At 45.8% G+C, this 26,462-nt stretch overlaps 1 protein-coding gene across 1 annotated transcript in view; it reads left to right on the plus strand.

The window, feature by feature from the left end:
• Window positions 1–26,462, plus strand: part of ZFAND3 (zinc finger AN1-type containing 3) — a 245,594-nt gene that overhangs the window by 57,573 nt on the left and 161,559 nt on the right. The window contains exon 2 of the mRNA XM_075338982.1: window positions 24,756–24,796. Coding sequence (XP_075195097.1) covers window positions 24,756–24,796 — 41 coding nt within the window. The remainder of the gene's footprint in view (window positions 1–24,755; window positions 24,797–26,462) is intronic.

The following is a 26,462-nucleotide window of genomic DNA, read 5'->3' on the forward strand; positions in this document are numbered from 1 at the left end:
CTATGTACAAGAATATAACTACTATAATACTGCGCCTATGTACAAGAATATAACTACTATAATACTGCCCCTATATACAAGAATATAACTACTATAATACTGCCCCCTATGTACAAGAATATAACTGCTATAATACTGCGCCTATGTACAAGAATATAACTACTATAATACTGCTCCTATGTACAAGAATATAACTACTATAATACTGCCCCCTATGTATAAGAATATAACTACTATAATACTGCGCCTATGTACAAGAATATAACTACTATAATACTGCGCCTATGTACAAGAATATAACTACTATAATACTGCCCCTATGTACAAGAATATAACTACTATAATACTGCGCCTATGTACAAGAATATAACTCCTATAATACTGCCCCTATGTACAAGAATATAACTACTATAATACTGCGCCTATATACAAGAATATAACTACTATAATACTGCGCCTATGTACAAGAATATAACTACTATAATACTGCCCCTATATACAAGAATATAACTACTATAATACTGCCCCTATGTACAAGAATATAACTACTATAATACTGCCCCTATATACAGGAATATAACTACTATAATACTGCCTCTATGTACAAGAATATAACTACTATAATACTGCCCCTATGTACAAGAATATAACTACTATAATACTGCTCTCCATGTACAAGAATATAACTACTATAATACTGCTCCTATATACAAGAATATAACTACTATAATACTGCTCTCTATGTACAAGAATATAACTGCTATAATACTGCGCCTATGTACAAGAATATAACTGCTATAATACTGCGCCTATGTACAAGAATATAACTACTATAATACTGCCCCTATGTACAAGAATATAGCTACTATAATACTGCCCTATGTACAAGAATATAACTACTATAATACTGCGCCTATATACAAGAATATAACTACTATAATACTGCCCCCTATGTACAAGAATATAACTACTATAATACTGCCCCCTATGTACAAGAATATAACTACTATAATACTGCCCCTATATACAAGAATATAACTACTATAATACTGCTCTCTATGTACAAGAATATAACTACTATAATACTGCCCCTATATACAAGAATATAACTACTATAATACTGCCCCTATGTACAAGAATATAACTACTATAATACTGCCCCTATATACAGGAATATAACTACTATAATACTGCCTCTATGTACAAGAATATAACTACTATAATACTGCCCCTATGTACAAGAATATAACTACTATAATACTGCTCTCCATGTACAAGAATATAACTACTATAATACTGCTCCTATATACAAGAATATAACTACTATAATACTGCTCTCTATGTACAAGAATATAACTGCTATAATACTGCGCCTATGTACAAGAATATAACTGCTATAATACTGCGCCTATGTACAAGAATATAACTGCTATAATACTGCGCCTATGTACAAGAATATAACTACTATAATACTGCCCCTATGTACAAGAATATAGCTACTATAATACTGCCCTATGTACAAGAATATAACTACTATAATACTGCGCCTATATACAAGAATATAACTACTATAATACTGCCCCCTATGTACAAGAATATAACTACTATAATACTGCCCCCTATGTACAAGAATATAACTACTATAATACTGCCCCTATATACAAGAATATAACTACTATAATACTGCTCTCTATGTACAAGAATATAACTACTATAATACTGCCCCTATATACAAGAATATAACTACTATAATACTGCGCCTATGTACAAGAATATAACTACTATAATACTGCCCCTATGTACAAGAATATAACTACTATAATACTGCCCCTATATACAAGAATATAACTACTATAATACTGCCCGCTATGTACAGGAATATAACTACTATAATACTGCCCCTATGTAGAAGAATATAACTACTATAATACTGCTCCTATGTACAAGAATATAACTACTATAATACTGCGCCTATGTACAAGAATAGAACTACTATAATACTGCCCCCTATGTACAAGAATATAACTACTATAATACTGCCCCTATATACAAGAATATAACTACTATAATACTGCTCTCTATGTACAAGAATATAACTACTATAATACTGCCCCTATATACAAGAATATAACTACTATAATACTGCGCCTATGTACAAGAATATAACTACTATAATACTGCCCCTATGTACAAGAATATAACTACCATCATACTGCCCCTATATACAAGAATATAACTACTATAATACTGCCCGCTATGTACAAGAATATAACTACTATAATACTGCCCGCTATGTACAGGAATATAACTACTATAATACTGCCCGCTATGTACAGGAATATAACTACTATAATACTGCCCCTATGTACAAGAATATAACTACTATAATACTGCCCCTATATACAAGAATATAACTACTATAATACTGCCCGCTATGTACAGGAATATAACTACTATAATACTGCCCCTATGTAGAAGAATATAACTACTATAATACTGCGCCTATGTACAAGAATATAACTACTATAATACTGCCCCCTATGTACAAGAATATAACTACTATAATACTGCCCCTATATACAAGAATATAACTACTATAATACTGCTCTCTATGTACAAGAATATAACTACTATAATACTGCCCCTATATACAAGAATATAACTACTATAATACTGCGCCTATGTACAAGAATATAACTACTATAATACTGCCCCTATGTACAAGAATATAACTACTATCATACTGCCCCTATATACAAGAATATAACTACTATAATACTGCCCGCTATGTACAGGAATATAACTACTATAATACTGCCCCTATGTAGAAGAATATAACTACTATAATACTGCTCCTATGTACAAGAATATAACTACTATAATACTGCGCCTATATACAAGAATATAACTACTATAATACTGCCCCTATGTACAAGAATATAACTACTATAATATGGGGCTGTGTTTGTGCTTAGAATCAGTCGATCACATTTCCCCCCATGTTACACAGTATCGGAGCTCGGCTGCCGTCACTTGCAGAGATTCCTGTGAACCCCAGAGAAAGTGTCGCTGTTCTGGGGGGGGATTTTCCTGAAATTTTCTGGTCCATAAACAGCTGACAACACAGCAAAGGGTCTCAATGGGGAAAGATGACTGTCAAGAGAAGCGGACAAACCACATTGTATTTGTGCTTTATTTTTTGATCACTTGCATTGCACAGATTATAGGTGACATCTTGAGGGTTATAAGTTCTGGAATGATTCTTCTTGGTGACAGAATCCTGGCCTGTTCCCAGGGGTGTGTAGACTTTTTATATGCGTTGCCCTCTCTTGGGTCCGGAGGAGAGGTTTGCGGCGTCCTCCTTTCTGTGCAGTGATATCAGTTTGTGTCCTTTTGGCGCTGCCGTGTTTTCCGTTTGACTTTGTGGTCTCCGGGCCGCTCCCGCGCTTTATTGCAGCGCTCAGCCATGCAGAGAATCTAATTTATGGACTCTCCATTTTCTGCAGCTGATTTTCAATACCCGAGTGATAAAGTCCCGAGGATAATTCAGTCTTTTATTTTTAGAGACATTACCGCTGACGATTTATCAGGTGACCTTTCTGTTTCTCCGCTCTCATCAAATAACTTTTATACGTTAGGATGATAAAGGCTCCTCTCCTGATCCTTGCACTTTGTTCTGCGCTAAGTAGTTCTGTGCCTGTGTTTTATGACCCCGTCCGGACCCGAACCGCCGCCCTTCACCGCATAAGAGCGGCCGCCTCTGATAACCAGCCCGGGCAACCATGTGCATGTGGGCACAAAGTATCCAGCACGTGAGGGGTGCGCATCCGAGCCAAACCATATACCGAACACATCAGGTACAGGTGCTTATTATAGCAGTTATATTCTTGTACATAGGGGCAGTATTATAGTAGTTATATTCTTGTACAAAGGGGCAGTATTATAGTAGTTATATTCTTGTATATAGGGGCAGTATTATAGTAGTTATATTCTTGTACATAGGGGCAGTATTATAGTATTATACTCTTGTACATAGAGGCAGTATTATAGTACTTATATTCTTGTACATAGGGGCAGTATTATAGTAGTTATATTCTTGTACATAGGGGGCAGTATTATATTAGTTATATTCTTGTACATAGGGGCAGTATTATAGTAGTTATATTCTTGCACATAGGGGCAGTATTATAGTATTATACTCTTGTACATAGAGGCAGTATTATAGTACTTATATTCTTGTACATAGGGGCAGTATTATAGTAGTTATATTCTTGTATATAGGGGCAGTATTATAGTAGTTATATTCTTGTACATAGGAGCAGTATTATAGTATTTATATTCTTGTACATAGGGGCAGTATTATAGTAGTTATATTCTTGTACATAGGGGGCAGTATTATAGTAGTTATATTCTTGTACATAGGGGCTGTATTATAGTAGTTATATTCTTGTACATAGGGGCAGTATTATAGTAGTTATATTCTTGTACATAGGGGCTGTATTATAGTAGTTATATTCTTGTACATAGGGGCAGTATTATAGTAGTTATAATCTTGTACATAGGGGCAGTATTATAGTAGTTATATTCTTGTACATAGAGGCAGTATTATAGTAGTTATATTCTTGTATATAGGGGCAGTATTATAGTAGTTATATTCTTGTACATAGGGTTAGTATTATAGTAGTTATATTCTTGTACATAGGGGGCAGTATTATAGTAGGTATATTCTTGTATATAGGGGCAGTATTATAGTAGTTATATTCTTGTATATAGGGGCAGTATTATAGTAGTTATATTCTTGTACATAGGGGGCAGTATTATAGTATTATACTCTTGTACATAGAGGCAGTATTATAGTACTTATATTCTTGTACATAGGGGCAGTATTATAGTAGTTATATTCTTGTACATAGGGGGCAGTATTATAGTAGTTATATTCTTGTACATAGGGGCAGTATTATAGTAGTTATATTCTTGTACATAGGGGCAGTATTATAGTAGTTATATTCTTGCACATAGGGGCAGTATTATAGTATTATACTCTTGTACATAGAGGCAGTATTATAGTACTTATATTCTTGTACATAGGGGCAGTATTATAGTAGTTATATTCTTGTACATAGGGGCAGTATTATAGTAGTTATATTCTTGTATATAGGGGCAGTATTATAGTAGTTATATTCTTGTACATAGGGGGCAGTATTATAGTAGTTATATTCTTGTATATAGGGGCAGTATTATAGTAGTTATATTCTTGTACATAGGGTTAGTATTAAAGTAGTTATATTCTTGTACATAGGAGCAGTATTATAGTATTTATATTCTTGTACATAGGGGCAGTATTATAGTAGTTATATTCTTGTACATAGGGGCAGTATTATAGTAGTTATATTCTTGTACATAGGGGCTGTATTATAGTAGTTATATTCTTGTACATAGGGGCAGTATTATAGTAGTTATATTCTTGTACATAGGGGCTGTATTATAGTAGTTATATTCTTGTACATAGGGGCAGTATTATAGTAGTTATAATATTGTACATAGGGGCAGTATTATAGTAGTTATATTCTTGTACATAGGGGCAGTATTATAGTAGTTATATTCTTGTATATAGGGGCAGTATTATAGTAGTTATATTCTTGTACATAGGGTTAGTATTATAGTAGTTATATTCTTGTACATAGGGGGCAGTATTATAGTAGTTATATTCTTGTATATAGGGGCAGTATTATAGTAGTTATATTCTTGTACATAGGGGCAGTATTATAGTAGTTATATTCTTGTACATAGGGGCTGTATTATAGTAGTTATATTCTTGTACATAGGGGCAGTATTATAGTAGTTATAATATTGTACATAGGGGCAGTATTATAGTAGTTATATTCTTGTACATAGGGGCCAGTATTATAGTAGTTATATTCTTGTATATAGGGGCAGTATTATAGTAGTTATATTCTTGTACATAGGGGGCAGTATTATAGTAGTTATAATCTTGTACATAGGGGCAGTATTATAGTAGTTATATTCTTGTACATAGTGGCAGTATTATAGTAGTTATATTCTTGTATATAGGGGCAGTATTATAGTAGTTATATTCTTGTACATAGGGGGCAGTATTATAGTAGTTATAGTCTTGTACATAGGGGCAGTATTATAGTAGTTATATTCTTGTACATAGTGGCAGTATTATAGTAGTTATATTCTTGTATATAGGGGCAGTATTATAGTAGTTATATTCTTGTATATAGGGGCAGTATTATAGTAGTTATATTCTTGTACATAGGGAGCAGTATTATAGTAGTTATATTCTTGTATATAGGGGCAGTATTATAGTAGTTATATTCTTGTATATAGGGGGCAGTATTATAGTAGTTATATTCTTGTACATAGGGGCAGTATTATAGTAGTTATAATCTTGTATATAGGGGGCAGTATTTTGTGCAGTATAGAGTGGGGGTTTTTTGTACATGAGCATTTCGCTGCTTTTTGGGGGTATTTTCCATGTCCATTGAGCGATGTGTGTTCGCCTCTGGGTGTTCCCTTCCATTGACGGCTGCAGTTTTTGGCCTGATTCGCAGCCTTTTCCGCACAGACATATTGACGGGCTCTTTTGTGCGGTGTGAATGAGTGCGGACCCCGGCCCGTGGTCCAGCAGAGCCGCCGGCCCCTTCCTGGCGCTGCCGCCTTTGTTCGGTAAAGGTTAGCTCTTCTCTGTTTTCTGCCCGGTCTCGCAGTAAATGGGCAGAAGCCTCTCGGGCTCCTCGTTGAAGAATACCTGGAGGACGGTGAACAATATGGTGGCATTTACACCGCGGATTTCTATACATAGAATATCTGACATTGATCTGCTCATCACACGGATCTGTGTGTAACGGGAGAGATAAAAGTATCTGTGCCGGACGCTGCTGCGGCTCTTAAAGGGATAAACACTCGTCTTATGCCTCGCGGTGCGGCGTCTTATTAACCCTTTATATTGGTCCTCTGAATGTTTTCTGTCCCCGGTATAGTATTCGCACCCCTCATCCTCTCGTTACCTGTCGGGTGCGCGGTGTCCGGTGACGTATCGCCCTACAGGGGCCTACCCAGCATCCGGAGACCTCATCGGCTTTGTAATTAGGTTCTTTTATAGAGTGGTATAAATCAGGAGCTTGTAATCAGCGAGGAGCGGTGACAGGACGGGGAGTAAATGTGAGCGTACTCGTCCCGAACCACCGTGCTGGTAGGGGACACTCTCCGTCCCTGCCGAGTGTGCGTCGTCAAGGTCATTCCCCTAAAGCACAGTATAGCGGTATAGCCTGGGGTCGTGGAGTGGTGGAGAGACCCCTTAGGCTATGTTCACACATCCATGTGACACGTCCTGGTGCCGTTTGTGACCCGGCCACCTACACCGAACCGGAAGAATGGTGAATGCAGAACCAAAGAAATGAGCCGGAGCAGACGATGGTGCATGCGGCACGTAGGGGCACGTTCACACTGTGCACAGGGATCAGACAAAGCCTAAGAAGGAAAATGAGCAAATGCCCTGCAGTAAGGGAATAGTAATAGCACATATTACAGGTGTAGCACTCGCTGCTGCAGACGATAAAGCGGGAGCAGAAGTGGACCCACCGGACCACAGGGGGACCCCCGGGCTTACCCTATTAAGGGAAGGGCTTGACTAAGCACCCACCACTAAGCAGACGCCAGGTGCCACTCCCAGGACAGTGACCTGGACTGTGACAGCTGACCCCCAGGGCAGGGACAGACACGGGGCCAAAAGGGCAGGGTCTTTAGTGCAGCAAGGACCACCGGAAAGCCAGGGGTAGGAGGCACAGCTGGGGAGGATGGACACAGTTACTAGTAAAGCTGAGACCACCAGAGAAGCTGAGGCAGGTGGCACAGCCGTGGTGAACACAGTCACTAGTAAAGCTGAGACCACCAGTGAAGCTGAGGCAGGTGGCACAGCCGGGGTGAACACAGTCACTAGTAAAGCTGAGACCACCAGAGAAGCTGAGGCAGGTGGCACAGCCGGGGTGAACACAGTCACTAGTAAAGCTGGGACCACCGGAGAAGCTAAGGCAGGTGGCACAGCCGGGGTGAACACAGTCACTAGTAAAGCTGGGACCACCAAAGAAGCTGAAGCAGGTGGCACAGCCGGGGTGAACACAGTCACTAGTAAAGCTGGGACCACCAGAGAAGCTGAGGCAGGTGGCACAGCCGGGGTGAACACAGTCACTAGTAAAGCTGAGACCACCAGAGAAGCTGAGGCAGGTGGCACAGCCGGGGTGAACACAGTCACCAGTAAAGCTGGGACCACCAGAGAAGCTGAGGCAGGTGGTACAGCCGGGGTGAACACAGTCACTAGTAAAGCTGGGACCACCAGAGAAGCTGAGGCAGGTGGCACAGCCGGGGTGAACACAGTCACTAGTAAAGCTGGGACCACCAGAGAAGCTGAGGCAGGTGGCACAGCCGGGGTGAACACAGTCACTAGTAAAGCTGGGACCACCAGAGAAGCTGAGGCAGGTGGCACAGCCAGGGTGAACACAGTCACTAGTAAAGCTGGGACCACCAGAGAAGCTGAGGCAGGTGGCACAGCCGGGGTGGACGGACACAGTCATTAGTAAAGCAGGGACCATCAGGGTAGCTAAGGCAGGTAGCATGGTTGGGGTGGACGGACACAGTCATAGCAAAGCTGTGACCATCGGGGTACACACTGGACCAGGAGACAGGCAAGCACGTGGTCCACTAACGGAAGCACAGTGGACAAGGGGACCTGACAAGTAGCCGGCTAAGGAACTACTCACTAATCACGTTGCTCAGGCACCTCCCCTAGTAGGAGAGTGCTTTATGTGCCCAGTGCCTCTTAAGGCGGCAGATCTGTGGCTGCAGTGAAATTGTGGACAATCAGTGGCAGGTTTGTGGCTGTGTACAAATGGAACAATATGTCCATGATTTCACTGCAACCACAGATCTACCAAAGATTTATTTGTGTGTGTGATGGGGCCTTTAGAGATAGACCTAAGCCACACGGCATGAAAATCGGTGCGAGTGGAGTGTGATAAAACATGGCATTCCCCTCGGACCAATTCTAGCCTGTGTGTCCGCGCACATGAGCGATTATTTTCTCAGCCCTAATCGACCGAGAAAATAATCGCAACATGCTGCCATTGTAATGCGAGACTCTCTCTCGCACCCATTCAAGTGAATGGGGCGAGAGAAAAATCGCACTGCACTCGCGGTACACCGGTGTACCATGCGTGCAGAGCGAGAATGGCAATAGCCGGCTATGGAGGAGAGAGGGAGAGAAATCCCCCCCCCCTCCCCTCCTCGGCACCGTTCCGCCCCTCCGCAGCGCTGGCCCGCCCCTCCTGAGAGCCCGCCCCCCGCAGCTCTGAATACCCTGAAGTCTAAATTCCCTATTGTATATATTCATATTGTGGGAGGAAACCCACGCAAAAACGGGGAGAACATACAAACTCCTTGCAGATGGTGTCCTTGGTGGGATTTGAACGCAGGACCCCAGCGCTGCCACTGCAATGCTAACCACTAAGCCACCGTGCAGTGCTAACCACTGAGCCACTGTCCTGCTCATGTCCATGTATATTGAGTGCAGAGCTCTAATGGCTGACTGCTGGAGGAAAGTGGATGTAACACAGCCGTCCTCATCAGTGTCAGCTCCACGGTGTACAGCGCAGGAGGATGTCAATCCAGGAATGAAGCGTTGCTGGTACATGGGATGTAGCGGTCCCGGCACCGCGCGGACCCAGCGCCCCACAAACCTCATTTCCTCGCAGTCCTGGCGCGCCCCGCAGACCTCGCACCCCACAAACTGCATGCCCCGTGGCACTGGCGCGCCCCGCAGGCCTCGCGCCCCACAAACTGCATGCCCCGCGGCCCTGGCGCACCCCGCAGGCCTTGCGTGCCCCCCCGCAGGCCTCGCGTGCCCCCCCGCAGGCCTCGCGCGCCCCGCAGGCCTTGCGCGCCCCGCAGACCTCGCGCGCCCCGCAGACCTCGCGCGCCCCGCAGACCTCGCGCGCCAAGCAGACCTCGCGCGCCCCGCAGACCTCGCGCGCCCCGCAGACCTCGCGCGCCCCGCAGACCTCACCTGGAGGGACACTCTTGAGAACAGTCTGACATTAGCAGCATCTGTCGTGCAGATATCTGGTGCTCTCCTGCCCTGATGACCTGCACAGGACAGAGTGACCCCTCACCCACCGCCCTCCCCCGAAACACAGACCCCTCTCCCCGTTGTCCTTCCTATTACGCCCGGACGTCTTTCTTTACCATTGAGGAAATATCACATTCTCCGGCAGATTATTAGATCGCAGCTGGATGTTTTGTAATCAGCGCGCAGAATATGTAAATGTGTCGGAGCGCGGCGCCGAGCGGAATATTAAGCTGCGGAGTCGTGATGTGACGTCCCCCCCGGCTCCATCGCTCCGTCCCGGTGTCTCCGGCTTCTGGGGAGGGCGTCCTTGTCAGATGGGTCAAATTCTGAGACATCTTCAAGAGAAGCTATGGAAATATAAAACTTTAGCGACAGGTCAGAAGGTTTGATGGTGGGATTCTAAGACCCTCATTGTCAATGATGCAGAACTTTGTAGATGGGGGGAGGGGATCATTATAAATACCACTGACCCTGGAAAATGTCAGCATACCATGAGAAGCCTTTATGGGGGTCTGTAGAGTACTGACCCTGAGGTCTGTCCGCAGCCTATAGGTGCTGTTTATGGGGGTCTATATACCGCTGACCCTGAGGTTTGTCCAGCCTATAGGTGCTCTCTATGGCGGTCTGTATACCGCTGACCCTGAGGTCTGTCCAGCCTATAGGTGCTGTCTATGGTGGTCTGTATACCGCTGACCCTGAGGTCTGTCCAGCCTATAGGTGCTGTTTATGGCCGTCTGTATACCGCTGACCCTGAGGTCTGTCCGCAGCCTATAGGTGCTGGCCAAAAGTATTGTCACCCCTGCAATTCTGTCAGAGAATACTCAGTTTCTTCTTGACAATGATTGCAATCAGAAATTCTTTGGTATTATTATCTTCATTTATTTTGCTTACAATGAAAAAACACAAAAGAGAATGAAACAAAAATCAAATCATTGATCATTTCAGACAAACTTATTGGCACCCTTAGCCTAATACTTGGTTGCACAACCTTTAGCCAAAATAACTGCGCACATCCGCTTCCGGTAACCATCAATAAGTTTCTTACAATGCTCTGCTGGAATTTTAGACCATTCTTTGGTAAACTGCTCCAGGTCCCTGAGATGTGAAGGGGGCCTTCTCCAAACTGCCATTGTGAGATCTCTGCACAGGTTTTCTATGGGGTTCAGGTCTGGACTCATTGCTGGCCACTTTAGTAGTCTCCAGTGCTTTCTCTCAAACCATTTTCTAGTGCTTTTTGAAGTGTGTTTTGGGTCATTGTCCTGCTGGAAGACCCATGACCTCTGAGGGAGACCCAGCTTTCTCACACTGGGCCCTACATTATGCTGCAAAATTTGTTGGTAGTCTTCAGACTTCATAGTGCCATGCACACGGTCAAGCAGTCCAGTGCCAGAGGCAGCAAAGCAGCCCCAAAACATCAGGGAACCTCCGCTATGTTTGACTGTAGGGACTGTGTTCTTTTCTTTGAATGCCTCTTTTTTTTTTCCTGTAAACTCCATGTTGATGGCTTTTCCCAAAAAGCTCTACTTTTGTCTCATCTGACCAGAGAACATTCTTCCAAAACATTTTAGGCTTTGTCAGGTAAGTTTTGGCAAACTCCAGCCTGGCTTTTTTATGTCTCGGGGTAAGAAGTGGGGTCTTCCTGGGTATCCTACCATACAGTCCCTTTTCATTCAGACGCCGATGGATAGTACGGGGTGACACTGCTGTACCCTCGGACTGCAGGGCAGCTTGAACTTGTTTGGATGTTAGTGGAGGTTCTTTATCCACCATCCGCACAATTTTGCGTTGAAATCTCTCGTCAATTTTTCTTTCCCTTCCACATCTAGGGAGGTCACCACAGTGCCATGGGCTTTACACTTCTGGATGACACTGCGCACCGTAGACACAGGAACTTTCAGGTCTTTGGAGATGGACTTGTAGCCTTGAGATTGCTCATGCTTCCTCACAATCTGGAGTCTCAAGTCCTCAGACAGTTCTTTGGTCTTCTTTCTTTTCTCCATGCTCAATGTGGTGCACACAAGGACACAGGACAGAGGCTGAGGCAACTTTACTCCATGTCACCTGCTGCAAGTGTGATTTATTATTGCCAGCCCCTGTTAGGTGCCACAGGTAAGTTACAGGGGCTGTTAATTACACAAATTACAGAAGCAGCACAGGATTATTCACACAGTGCCAATACTTTTCTCCACGCTCTTTTTTATGTTTGGTGTGGAATTATATCCAATTTGGCTTTGACAATTGTTTTTATTTTTTTTTCATTCTCTTTTGTGTATTTTCATTGACGACAAATTAAATGAAGATAAAAATACCAAAGAATTTGTGATTGCAATCATTTTCCAGAAGAAACTGAGTATTATCTGCAGAATTGCAGGGGTGCCAATACTTTTGGCTAGCACTGTAGGTTCTGTTTATGGTGGTCTGTATACCGCTGACCCTGAGGTCTGTCCGCAGCCTATAGGGGCTGTTCCTTGTGGCCTTATTGTCTTTGCTTGCACTACATCTCCCAGCATGCTTGCGGTTTGCAGACAGCGGGTCGGATCCTTCTATAATACTGGGTGTAGGTGACTCTTCTTTCCTCGCCTGCCGCCATTGTTGCGGCTCCGTCTCTTCTCTGCGCTGGTGGATCCTGACAGTTTGCCGTTAATCTAGAAGACACAAGCCTGGAAGCCTCGTTAATAAACACTTCCCTCCTAACGATTCCTTCCTAACTTCTCGGCTGCTCGGCGTTGGTCGCGGTGCGGCTCTGGGACTGGATAATCTTTCCGCTTTTATTGTTTTCTGAGCTTTTTTCTCCTCTCATCTTATTGTTCTGCGTCTTTGATTGCCCACAAGAAAGGCGGAAAGGCTCGTCTGTCGTGTTATTGCTTAATCCCCTCCACCGGTGCTCGCTACGTCCCAGAATACCGGAGAATGGCGGTCCGGGGGGCGGCTGTCACTGCCAGGGTGTAACTTCTCCTGCTAGTTACGGATTGTTCTATTTCTCATCCTCTGCTTGCTTTATGTGAATAGGGAAATGCTGGAAACCCGTCCTGTCCTCATACACCTCACTGTGATTCTATCCGGTCTATTCAAACTGATACATTGTAACAAACCAGCAAGAGAGGCGAGCATCATAGCACTGGTACCAGTGTACTACACGTGTGATCAGCGCTGGTCACTGGGCGTTCAGCTGCACCCTCAGCCGCTTGTCGTCGTCCTTCTCTTCCACCAGACCTCTATATTCGGACACAGAATGATCTCCTTGGAGCGGGGGAGCTGGGTTTGGCTTATGCCGGGGGAGCTACGGTGCAGGCACAAGGTGTAACAGTGTGTAACTATAGTAGAAATTGGATCTTTTTTTTTTCACATGATACATACAGGTTATTTTTTCCACTTGTGACATGTATCAACATAGATACAACTTCTACATCATGTGAAGGCTCCTGCTTTGTCTATTTTTTTCCATTTGTGACATATATAATATTGTAGGTACAGTGTCTACATTACATCTGTGTGCCTTCTTTGTGTTATTTTTTTTCCATTTGTGACATAATTGTAGGTACAGTTTCTCCACTACATATTACAACCTGATTTGTCTTTTTTTTTTCATTTGTGACGTGATATTCTAGTTACACTTACTACTACATATTTTTTTTAACATTTGTGATATGTAATGTCGTAGGTACAACTTCTACATTACATATTTGTGCCTGCATTGTCATTTTTCCATTTGTGACATCTAATATTGTAGGCACAGTCTCTTGCGTAGCGCCTGCTGTGTGTACTTTTCCATTTGTCGCGGGCAGGGTCCTCTCTCCTCCTATACCAGTCTGTCTTGTACTGTTAATGATTGTTGTACGTATACCCTCTTTCACTTGTAAAGCGCCATGGAATAAATGGCGCTATAATAATAAATAATAATAATAATAATAATAATAATTTGTGACCGGATTGTAGATACTGTTTCTACATTACATACTGGCACCAACTTTGTGACTTTTTTTTCCCCCAGTATTGTGGGGGTAGTTTTTATAATATGGGGGTGCTTGATTTGTATAATTTCTATCCATCCATGACACATAATGTTATAGTTCCAGTCTCTACATCACATCTCGTAGTAGCAGCAGCTTTGTGTATTTTTTCCATTTGTGACACATAACATTGTAGTTCAGTCTCTACATCACATCCTGTAATGGCAGCGGCTATGTGTATTTTTTCCATTTGTGACATATAACATTATTGTTCCCGTCTTTACATCACGTCCCGTAGTGGCAGCGGCTTTGTATATTTTTTTTTTTATCCGTGACACATAACATTGTAGTTCCAGTCTCTACATCACGTTCCGTAGTGGCAGCGGCTATGTGTATGTTTTCCATTTGTAACACATAACGTTAGTTCCAGTTTCTACATCACGTCCTGTAGTGGCAGCGGCTTTGTGTTTTTTTTGGGGTTTTTTTTTCCATTTGTGACACCTAATATTGTAGTTCCAGTCTCTACATCCTGTCCCGTAGTAGCAGCGGCTTTGTGTATTTTTTCCATCCATGACACACATTATTATAGTTCCAGTTTCTATATCACGTCCTGTAGTGGCAGCAGCTTTGTATATTTTTTTTTTATCCGTGACACAGAACATTGTAGTTCCAGTCTCTACATCCTGTCCCGTAGTAGCAGCAGCTTTGTGTATTTTTTCCATTTGTGACACATAGTATTGTAGTTCCCGTCTCTACATCACGTCCCGTAGTGGCAGCGGCTTTGTGTATTTTTTCCATTTGTGACATAGTATTGTAGTTCCAGTCTCTACATCACGTCCCGTAGTGGCAGCGGCTTTGTGTATTTTTTCCATTTGTGACATAGTATTGTAGTTCCAGTCTCTATATCACGTCCCGTAGTGGCAGCAGCTTTGCGTCCCGTAGTGGCAGCAGCTTTGTGTATTTTTTCCATCCACGACACATAGTATTGTAGTTCCAGTCTCTACATCCTGTCCCGTAGTAGCAGCGGCTTTGTGTATTTTTTCCATCCATGACACACATTATTATAGTTCCAGTTTCTATATCACGTCCTGTAGTGGCAGCAGCTTTGTATATTTTTTTTTTTATCCGTGACACAGAACATTGTAGTTCCAGTCTCTACATCCAGCAGAGTGAAGGCAGATAGCCGTAACGTACATGACTGAGGCAGTGATAGATCCAGGAAAGGGTTAAGGAGTAAGGGATGGGGTTTTTACCTAAGGAATGTGGTGGTGGTCAGCAAGCAGGAGGAGAGATGGGGGGCAGGGGCCATATAAGAAATAGGTCCCATGTTAAGGTGTCATTCCTTTGTCCTGGACTCAAAGACTGAACCAGCAGTATGGATGCCTTGCTGAAGACTGTTCAGGCTGCGGCTTTGACGTGTAGGCCCGAATGGATTCAGGCCCAGCTAGACGAATTGCTGAAGAATGCCCGGGATACAGCATCTGTCCCTTCTGAACTTTCTGAACATCAAACTTTAAGAAGATCCAGACCTCCTGAGAGACTAACTTCTGAAATGGCCAATAGGACTCACAATAGGATCATAAGTCCTTCTGTTACTACTAGGAAAAGAGCAAAGCGCAGCACGGCCTCTGATCCTTCTTACAAACCAGGAAGGAAACTACAGTACCAGAAGAACAAGGTACAGAGAAAAGAGCCAGACCATCTAACCAGAGAGACACCAAGAAGTCCAAGGAGAAAGTCCAGCTCTACTGAGGTGCCAGCCAGAGAAGCAGCCACACAAGCTACAACTGACGTGACCACAGCCCACCATGAATCCTTAGAACTTCCTCAACAAACTTTGCATCATTCTAGAGGACATCATACGGCCTCACCCCAGGAACTAAACCAACACGGGGGGATGGGCTTAGGACACACAACTTTTCCGGATCCGGGTTCACATTACACGAGGAGTGGTAGGAATCCAAAAAGACAACTGCGCAAAAGTACTTTAACCAGACAAAGACTTCATCGGCCGGCTCAGGATGTGAGTCAGGCAATAAATCTACAGCTACAAGACTCAGCAGAGATTCCAGACAATGACTATGACACAGATAACGACTCCCCACTAGAGGGCAGCAGCACGCAGCACTTCAATAATGGAGGGGCTGTAGAGACTATAACTAATACGTCACGGACGGCTGGTCAACCTAGGACGCAGCCAGGTATTGGTGAGAACACTTTTTCTTGTCCTATATCTAGTGTAACAACACCTGTAATGAGTCCAGTGGGCGCAGTTGGGGGTACAGTTCCCGGCAATGTAGGATGGGATCTTAATTCAGTAGTACAGCAATTAGTGTCAGGGGTTAAGGAGGCTTTGAGTCAGTCTAGCTTACCCATAACCTCTTCTCCTATTGCTGCATGGTGCGGGAATGGTCGCCGGACATCGGAGGTGGTAAGTCAGTCGTGTGCTGATCCAGAGACACAGGAGGACGCAGTAATTTCACAAGGGGTTACATTATCTGATGCAGCAAAAGGAGAATTATATGTATGTTTTGAGGGTCCTCTAGGAATTCATTTGAAACAGGAGGTTAGGGAGAAGATTTGGGCCGACGAATATGTGGAAATATTTTCATTATTGCCCTTAGAAAAATATAACTTGGATAGAGTAAGGTTTGATGAGAGGAAAAGAGAGGAACAAGAAGGACGCTATCGTCTCATCCCCCAAACATTTAGCAATTGGTTCCATGCCTTTGCCATATTAGCAAGTGTAATAGGCCAAAAAACTCCTGAACATTGCTCTGCTTTATTTTGTTACATGAATTCTATCGGGGAGGCGCACCGCGTGTATGGAGGTTTAGCATGGCTGCGCTATGATGAGCAGTTTCGCCAACGAAAGGCTGGTCGCCAAGGGATTCGTTGGGATCACAAAGATATTGGTTTATGGATGCGTCTAATGACAGCGCCACGTGGGGTTAATCAGCCCTTTCAGGGCTATGTCGGCAGATCACCAGCAATCGGATTGTCGGCAGCAAACAGAAAAGGTTGCTGCTGGCAGTTCAATGATAGCCAGTGCAGATTCGGAAACACATGCAGGTACAAACATGAATGCACCTTCTGTAGTGGAAACCATAGCCTATCAAAATGCTTTAAACGAAATAAAACCCCAACAGCAGAGATTAACCAAAAAGGGGGAAACCCCAATTAGACTCGGGGAGATGGCGGGCTATCTAAGCAGGTACCCAGATAGAAAAGCAGCACAATTGCTGGGGGAGGGTTTCTCAGAAGGTTTTAAGATCCCATCTACTTCAGCCCATTAACCTGTTCTCGTAACCTTGCTTCAGCTTATACATATTCTCACATTGTCTCCACAAAACTAAACAAAGAAATTGACCTGGGCCGCATGGCAGGCCCATTCCCCAAAATGCCAATAGAAAACTTAAGGGTCTCTCCATTGGGAGTGGTCCCAAAGAAGGAACCCAATAAGTTTAGGCTGATCCATCATCTGTCCTTCCCTCATGGAAGCTCAGTTAATGATGGAATCAATCAGGAACTTTGCACAGTCTCGTATACTTCATTTGATACAGCGATGGCATGGGTACAGAAGTACGGCAGAGGAGCTTTAATGGCAAAAACAGACATTGAAGCTGCCTTTAGACTCTTACCAGTCCATCCAGAAAGCTTCCATCTCTTGGGTTGTCAGTGGCAGGTTTTATGTAGACTTGTGTTTCCCCATGGGCTGCTCCATCTCATGCTCCTTGTTTGAATCATTTAGCACATTTTGGAGTGGGTAGTAAAGAAGGAAGCCGGCGTGCGTTCTGTCCTGCATTATCTAGATGATTTCCTATATATAGGTCCACCAAAGTCATTTGTTTGTGCTTCATTATTGGCAGCGATTCAGTCGGTTTTTAAGTGTTTTGGAGTACCGTTAGCATCAGATAAAACAGAAGGCCCGTCTACACTTATCAAGTTTTTAGGAATTTTGATTGACAGTGAAGCAATGGAGTGCAGATTACCGGATGACAAGGTCAGTGATCTGCTGGAGGCAGTCAGAGAAGTTAGATCCCACCGTAAGATCAGATTAAAGGATCTACAATCGCTGTTAGGAAAAATGAACTTTGCGTGTCGCATTATTCCAATGGGTAGAGTTTTTTGTAGGCGCCTAGCTGCAGCTACCTCAGGCATAACCTTTCCACATCACTTTGTGCGGCTGGCTAGAACATTAAAGGACGATCTGGCGGTATGGGAACAGTTCTTAATGGAGTTTAATGGGAGGTCATTGTGGATCAGACCACCGGTTTCAAATTTTGATCTAGACATCCACACTGATGCAGCGGGGTCAACTGGTTTTGGTGCATATTGTTCTGGACAGTGGTGTGCAGATAGGTGGCCAGAGAGTTGGAGAAACAAGGGGTTAACACGAAACTTAGTACTCCTTGAATTGTTCCCCATAGTGGTTGCTTGTGAAATTTGGTGCAATATTTTCCAAAACCGAAAAGTGAGATTTCATTGTGATAATTTGGGAGTTGTAGAAGTCATCAACAAACAATCAGCGTCTTCCCTGCCTGTTGTTACGTTGCTGCGTCATCTAGTGCTGCGCTGTTTAAAGTCAAATTGTCAGATTACAGCTGTGCATGTCCCCGGTGTTTGCAATTCTGTGGCTGATGCTCTGTCTCGTTTTCAGTGGGACAGATTCCGTTCGTTAGCCCCGATGGCAGAGGTACAAGGCAAGAAGTGTCCGGATTTTCTGTGGTCACTGCCAGTGACACCGCATACGCTCTGATAGAACGGTCTGTGGGTGTAAGCACATGGCAGAGGTACCAGTCAGCATGGAGGGAATGGGAAGACTTGTGTGCTCTAGTGGGACATGATGCCAGTGTACATGACAATGTTTCCTTGTTGTTATTTTACATTAGCAGGGCCTTTGTGGACGGTACTTCATTGTCCAGTATTAATAGTAAAATGTCTGGATTAGCTTTTTGGTTTAAGTTGCACGACTTCACTGATTACACAAAGCATTTTTTAGTTAAGCAGGCCCTAAAGGGTTACAGGAAAAGTTGTAAGAAGACCAGAGATAAACGGCGTCCGATTTCTTTCCAGTTATTGCAGCAGATACTGAGTGTACTAGGCCGAGTCTGTAGCAGTCCGTTTGAAGTGTTACTCTTTAGTTGTGTATTCACACTGGCCTTTTTTTGGAGCTTTTAGAATCAGCGAGTTAGTGTCGAGTAGCTCCACCAGAAGTGGGGGTCTACAAGCCGAGGACGTGCATCAGTACACAGACAGAGGGGGTCTACAAGCCGAGGACGTGCATCAGTACACAGACAGAGGGGGTCTACAAGCTGAGGACATGCATCAGTACACAGACAGACGGGGTCTACAAGCCGAGGACGTGCATCAGTACACAGACAGAGGGGGTCTACAAGCTGAGGACATGCATCAGTACACAGACAGACGGGGTCTACAAGCCGAGGACGTGCATCAGTACACAGACAGACGGGGTCTACAAGCTGAGGACATGCATCAGTACACAGACAGAGGGGGTCTACAAGCCGAGGACGTGCATCAGTACACAGACAGACGGGGTCTACAAGCTGAGGACATGCATCAGTACACAGACAGAGGGGGTCTACAAGCCGAGGACGTGCATCAGTACACAGATAGATTGGAATGTTTTCTGGCAAAGTCAAAAACTGATCAACAGGGTAGAGGAAAATGGATCACATTGTTTCCTTTAAGCGGTTCCAGGGCCGGCCCGGTCATCTGTTTTAGAAACTATGTCTCAAGAAGGCCAAATATCCAAGGTTCATTACTAATTCATGAGGATTGTAAGTCATTGTCACAATTTCAATTCACAGCAGTTCTTAAAAAATGCCTGACAATATTGGGAGAGTCTCCAAATGCATTCACTTCACACTCATTTAGGATAGGAGCAGCCACAGAAGCTGTAGATGGGGCTTAGAGCCTGACATAGTTAAAAAAATCGGGAGATGGGAATCGAGCAGATTTAAGAGCTACATTAGATTGCATTTATTATAAATGGCGTACATGTATATATATATGTGTACATTTTGGTAATCTTATAGTAGCTGTGTCTTCATTTAGACAATTGTGTGATAATTGTGTTTTTGTTTTAGCTGAACAGCAATGCCTGGTTTGGATCATGGGACATTCATTTGTTTTTTGGGGGGCCTTACGTGCAGCAGTCAGGCCTAATGGCAAACAGTTGGGGTTGCCCAGTTCCTTGGCACGGGTGACATGGATAGGAAAGAGGGGAATGCAGTGGCATCAGCTGTTAAAAGAAATCCAGTATCATGTGGAGTTCTACCGCCCCCGGACGTCTTACTTATCCATTTAGGTGGTAATGATTTAGCAATAAGAACATCAAGACATTTAGTTAGGAACATAAAGCTTGATATGTTGAATTTATGGAGGTCTTACCCAGAAACAGTGGTGGTCTGGTCGGATATAGTAGCTAGACAAATGTGGAGAACAGCGCGATCAGTGGCTCGCATCAATAATACAAGGATAAAGGTTAATAAAAAAATAACAAAATTTGTGTTGGAAAACGGAGGGGTGGCCATACGTCACCAGATGCTTGAAAATACAAAGGAACAATTTTGGAGAGATGATAAGGTACATCTTAATGACATTGGCATTGATATATGGATGTTGGGAATACAAGAAGGAGTAGAACGAGCCATTAAGTTGTGGAGGAACTCACTCTTGTAAGGTGTCACAAGAGCGAGTCTTGGCGGGATGTGGTTGTTTAAACCCCCTCTTTGTTGGTTGGAGAATTATGTTTTTAATGGGGTCCCTGGGCCAGAGCTCAGCGGACAGTGGAATATGGGTCCTTGGGGAGGAGCTCAGTGGACAGTGGAATAGATGGGTCCCTGGGGAGGAGCTCAGCGGACACAAGGAAAATGATCAAGGGGTATACCCAGATTCCCCCTTGAGCTAGGTGTACACGGCGGAGGGGGATATGGGGCTGGGATTTATAACAACCACATCTCTGGGCCGATAATCTTGTTTTTCTTGTTGATGTTTTTTCTTATAAAAAATAAAGGGCTGCTGTGGCCAAAATTTTAATCCATGTCACGCAGTGTGTGGTGTCTTATTTATTAGGTTACCAGGAGCGCAGTTCACTAGTCCATCAGTCATGTCCCGTAGTAGCAGCAGCTTTGTGTATTTTTTCCATTTGTGACACATAACATTGTAGTTCCAGTCTCTACATCACGTCCCGTAGTGGCAGCAGCTTTGTGTATTTTTTCCATCCACGACACATAGTATTGTAGTTCCCGTCTCTACATCACGTCCCGTAGTGGCAGCGGCTTTGTGTATTTTTTCCATTTGTGACATAGTATTGTAGTTCCAGTCTCTACATCACGTCCCGTAGTGGCAGCGGCTTTGTGTATTTTTTCCATTTGTGACATAGTATTGTAGTTCCAGTCTCTACATCACGTCCCGTAGTGGCAGCAGCTTTGTGTATTTTTTCCATCCGCGACACATAGTATTGTAGTTCCAGTTTCTACATCACGTCCCGTAGTGGCAGCGGCTTTGTGTATTTTTTCCATCCGCGACACATAGTATTGTAGTTCCAGTTTCTACATCACGTCCCGTAGTGGCAGCAGCTTTGTGTATTTTTTCCATCCGCGACACATAGTATTGTAGTTCCAGTCTCTACATCACGTCCCGTAGTGGCAGCGGCTTTGTGTATTTTTTCCATCCGTGACACACAACATCGTAGTTCCGTCTCTACATCACGTCCCGTAGTAGCAGCGGCTTTGTGTATTTTTTCCATTTGTGACACATAACATTGTAGTTCCAGTCTCTACATCACGTCCCGTAGTGGCAGCAGCTTTGTGTATTTTTTCCATCCGCGACACATAGTATTGTAGTTCCAGTTTCTACATCACGTCCCGTAGTGGCAGCGGCTTTGTGTATTTTTTCCATCCGCGACACATAGTATTGTAGTTCCAGTCTCTACATCACGTCCCGTAGTGGCAGCGGCTTTGTGTATTTTTTCCATCCGTGACACACAACATCGTAGTTCCGTCTCTACATCACGTCCCGTAGTGGCAGCGGCTTTGTGTATTTTTTCCATCCGTGACACATAACATTATAGTTCCAGTCTCTACATCACGTCCCGTAGTAGCAGCGGCTTTGTGTATTTTTTCCATCCGCGACACATAGTATTGTAGTTCCAGTCTCTACATCACGTCCCGTAGTGGCAGCGGCTTTGTGTATTTTTTCCATCCGTGACACATAACATTATAGTTCCAGTCTCTACATCACGTCCCGTAGTGGCAGCGGCTTTGTGTATTTTTTCCATTTGTGACATGTAACTTAGTATGCATTGTTTCTGCTGTAGCAGTTTTTGTGTTTTTTTGGGCCATCCTCAGAGGAATGTTACTTCTCATCATTTGTGTGGCATTTCTTTGTGCCGGTGATGTATTTGGCTGCTCATCCCCTCTGCCTGGACGAACCCTGTAAATATTTATAGTGATGTTTTGTATTGTGCGGCACGGAGCCAGGACCGGCGCGTCGGCAGAAAGCGGCGATTTGGCTCAGTGTGAGACTTGTTCGGAGAGATTTGACAAATGAAGCCTTTTTTTTCCATTATTTTTTTATTTAGCTGTTTATTTAAAGTGCGGTCACTGGAGCTGGTGTATACCGGCGTCTGCGGCCGCCCCGGCCTAGTAATAATCAGCAGCCATGGGGAGCGGATTGGGCTGGTGGGTTATTAACCATCTCTCCTCACACGCTGGGTAATTGAAGCGCAGGGAGGCTTATACGAAAACAGCGGCTCTCCCCGAAATGTATTCTCCTTAATTTCATGTGTTCAAGGTGTTGCGATTTGGACGCTGAGTGCAATCATTGCTTCTAACACAGAAGCGTGGTCTTGGGCTTCCACAAGGTGGGCTGCAGTCCGTCCAGCTGGATGCCCCTCATAATGCATGTATCGTCTTCATAGGAGCAAGGAGCGGGCAAGGTGTGAGGGTCCCAGGTGAACCTCCACCATAGGGGACGGAGGAGGTGAACCGGCCCACTCAGCCTCCGAAACCCACGAACACAGTCACTTACAAAACAGATCCGCAGCAAAGTGACAGTGACAAATGTCCTGACCACCCACCCGGGGCTCCTGTGCAGCCCTAGCGCCCACCCACCCGGGGCTCCTGTGCAGCCCTAGCGCCCACCCACCCGGGGCTCCTGTGCAGCCCTAGCGCCCACCCACCCGGGGCTCCTGTGCAGCCCTAGCGCCCACCCACCCGGGGCTCCTGTGCAGCCCTAGCGCCCACCCGGAGCTACTGTGCAGCCCTAGTGCCCACCCACCCAATCGGAGCTACTGTGCAGCCCTAGTGCCCACCCACCCACCCGGAGCTACTGTGCAGCCCTAGTGCCCACCCACCCACCCGGAGCTACTGTGCAGCCCTAGTGCCCACCCACCCAATCGGAGCTACTGTGCAGCCCTAGTGCCCACCCACCCGGGGCTACTGTGCAGCCCTAGTGCCCACCCACCCACCCGGGGCTACTGTGCAGCCCTAGTGCTCACCCACCCACCCGGGGCTACTGTGCAGCCCTAGTGCCCACCCACCCACCTGAAGCTACTGTGCAGCCCTAGTGCCCACCCACCCACCTGAAGCTACTGTGCAGCCCTAGTGCCCACCCACCCGGGGTTCCTGTGCAGCCCTAGTGCCCACCCACCCAGAGCTACTGTGCAGCCCTAGTGCCCACCCTCCCACCCGGAGCTACTGTGCAGCCCTAGTGCCCACCCACCCACCCGGAGCTACTGTGCAGCCCTAGTGCCCACCCACCCACCCGGAGCTACTGTGCAGCCCTAGTTCCCACCCGGGGCTACTGTGCAGCCCTAGTGCCCACCCACCCACCCGGGGCTACTGTGCAGCCCTAGTGCCCACCCACCCGGGGCTACTGTGCAGCCCTAGTGCCCACCCACCCACCCGGGGCTACTGTGCAGCCCTAGTGCCCACCCACCCGGAGCTACTGTGCAGCCCTAGAGCCCACCCACCCAATCGGAGCTACTGTGCAGCCCTAGTGCCCACCCACCCGGGGTTCCTGTGCAGCCCTAGTTCCCACCCACCCGGGGCTACTGTGCAGCCCTAGTGCCCACCCACCCACCCGGGGCTACTGTGCAGCCCTAGTGTCCACCCACCCACCCGAAGCTACTGTGCAGCCCTAGTGCCCACCCACCCAATCGGAGCTACTGTGCAGCCCTAGTGCCCACCCACCCACCCGGAGCTACTGTGCAGCCCTAGTGTCCACCCATCCACCCGGGGCTCCTGTGCAGCCCTAGTGCCCACCCATCCACCCGGGGCTCCTGTGCAGCCCTAGTGCCCACCCATCCACCCGGGGCTCCTGTGCAGCCCTAGTGCCCACCCACCCACCCGGGGCTCCTGTGCTGTCGTAGTGATGGCGATGCATTCCTCTAATCCGCTAGTCAGACCACAACCGCGTTCACACTTGTCTTGGTTTTCCGGCCTTTTACTCGCAGGCCTGCTGGACCCCATACCTGTACAAAGCATGCCTTATCAGGACGTATTCAGCACAGTGCAATGTATAGCAGTATATAGCTACATCTCCCACAATGCAATGCAGCAGATCTGTAGAATAAGGCATGGACGGGCCCGCGCTCACAGACGCGTAACTGTATTTTTCTTCTCTTCCAGGTCCAGTAAGACGATGAATCTGTGTTCAAAATGTTTTGCAGGTGAGTCCCCGAGTGCGTCCTGTGCCCCCCAACACTTACTGTCCCACATTAACACTCTGTCTTGTATGGTATGACCATGAATCCTGGACTCAAAGCTGAGCGAGGGGTATACAGCACTATATACAAGGGTATATTCATGGGGGGCGGTATCTGAGCCCCTCCGGTAGATGAATGATGACCGGCTCATTCCGGGGCCCCTGTAACTGTGCCCATGTATTTAGGTTTAGGGCCAAATGTACAAAGCAGTGTATGAAATCTATGGATCGAGTAGAGCGGCGTCACCGAGAGCTGTGCTCATGTGAGGCGTACCCCTAGGCTTCAACGTACCCTCCCAGTACACCTCCGAGACCTCACCGTCCCCTCCCAGTACACCACCTAGACCTCACCGTACCCTCCCAGTACACCTAGACCTCATCGTACCCTCCCAGTACACCTAGACTTCACCGTACCCTCCCAGTACACCTAGACCTCATCGTACCCTCCCAGTACACCTAGACCTCACCGTACCCTCCCAGTACACCTAGACCTCACCGTACCCTCCCAGTACAACTCCTAGACCTCACCGTACCCTCCCAGTACACCTTTTAGACCTCACCGTCCCCTCCCAGTACACCACCTAGACCTCACCGTACCCTCCCAGTACACCTCCTAGACCTCACCGTACCCTCCCAGTACACCTCCTAGACCTCACCGTCCCCTCCCAGTACACCACCTAGACCTCACCGTACCCTCCCAGTACACCTCCTAGACCTCACCGTACCCTCCCAGTACACCTCCCAGTCCTCGCCTTCTGCCTCTGAGTATCTCGCTGTCCCCTCCCGGTACACCTCCCAGTCCTTGCCTTGTCCCTTCCGGTATCTCTGCCTGCCCTCACTGTCCATCCTTTTTGTTATGTTGCCTAGTCCTCGCCGTCCTCTCCCTGTACACCTCCCAATCCTTGCCTTCTGCCTCTGGGTATCTCGCTGACCCCTCCCGCTAAAACCTACCAGTCCTTGCCTTCTGCCTCTGGGTATCTCGCTGTCCCCTCCCGGTAAACCTACCAGTCCTTGCCTTCTGCCTCTGGGTATCTCGCTGTCCCCTCCCGGTACACCTACCAATCCTTGTTCCACACCCCATTTTTCACTGTTTTCTTCCAGGACAATTTCTAGTCCTTACAGTCACCTTCCCCAGTCATCACAGTTTCCTCCCAGTACCTCTGTCCTCCCCTTTCCTACATGGACCAGTCTTTACTGTAGCTTCCCAGTAAATCTCTGTCCTTGCCAAAACCTCCCAGTACCTCCCCCAAGTCCTCGCAGTCACCTCTCCAGTCATCAGTTTCCACTCAGTACCAATCTCAGTCCTCCCCTTCCCTCCCCCAGTATCTAGCTCAGTCTTTCCCTTCCTTCTCCTGGTACCTCGGTCAGTCCTCCCTTAACCCACTCCAGAAACCCCTCTGTCCTCCCTTTCCCTCTCCCGATACCTTTCTCGGTCCTCTCTTCCCTCTTCTGGTAGCTCTTACTCCTCCCTTTTACTCTCCTAATACCTCTCTCTTCTCATTTCCTCTCCTAGTAGCTCTCTATCCTCCCTTTCCCTCTCCCACTACCTCTCTCCGTCCTCCCCTTCCCTCTTCCAGACTCTTATGTCCTCCCTCTCCCATTACATCTCCCAGTCCTCTTTCCCTCGCCCA

Source organism: Anomaloglossus baeobatrachus, chromosome 3 (assembly GCF_048569485.1).
Source record: "Anomaloglossus baeobatrachus isolate aAnoBae1 chromosome 3, aAnoBae1.hap1, whole genome shotgun sequence".
In the NCBI taxonomy this organism is placed as follows: domain Eukaryota; kingdom Metazoa; phylum Chordata; class Amphibia; order Anura; family Aromobatidae; genus Anomaloglossus; species Anomaloglossus baeobatrachus.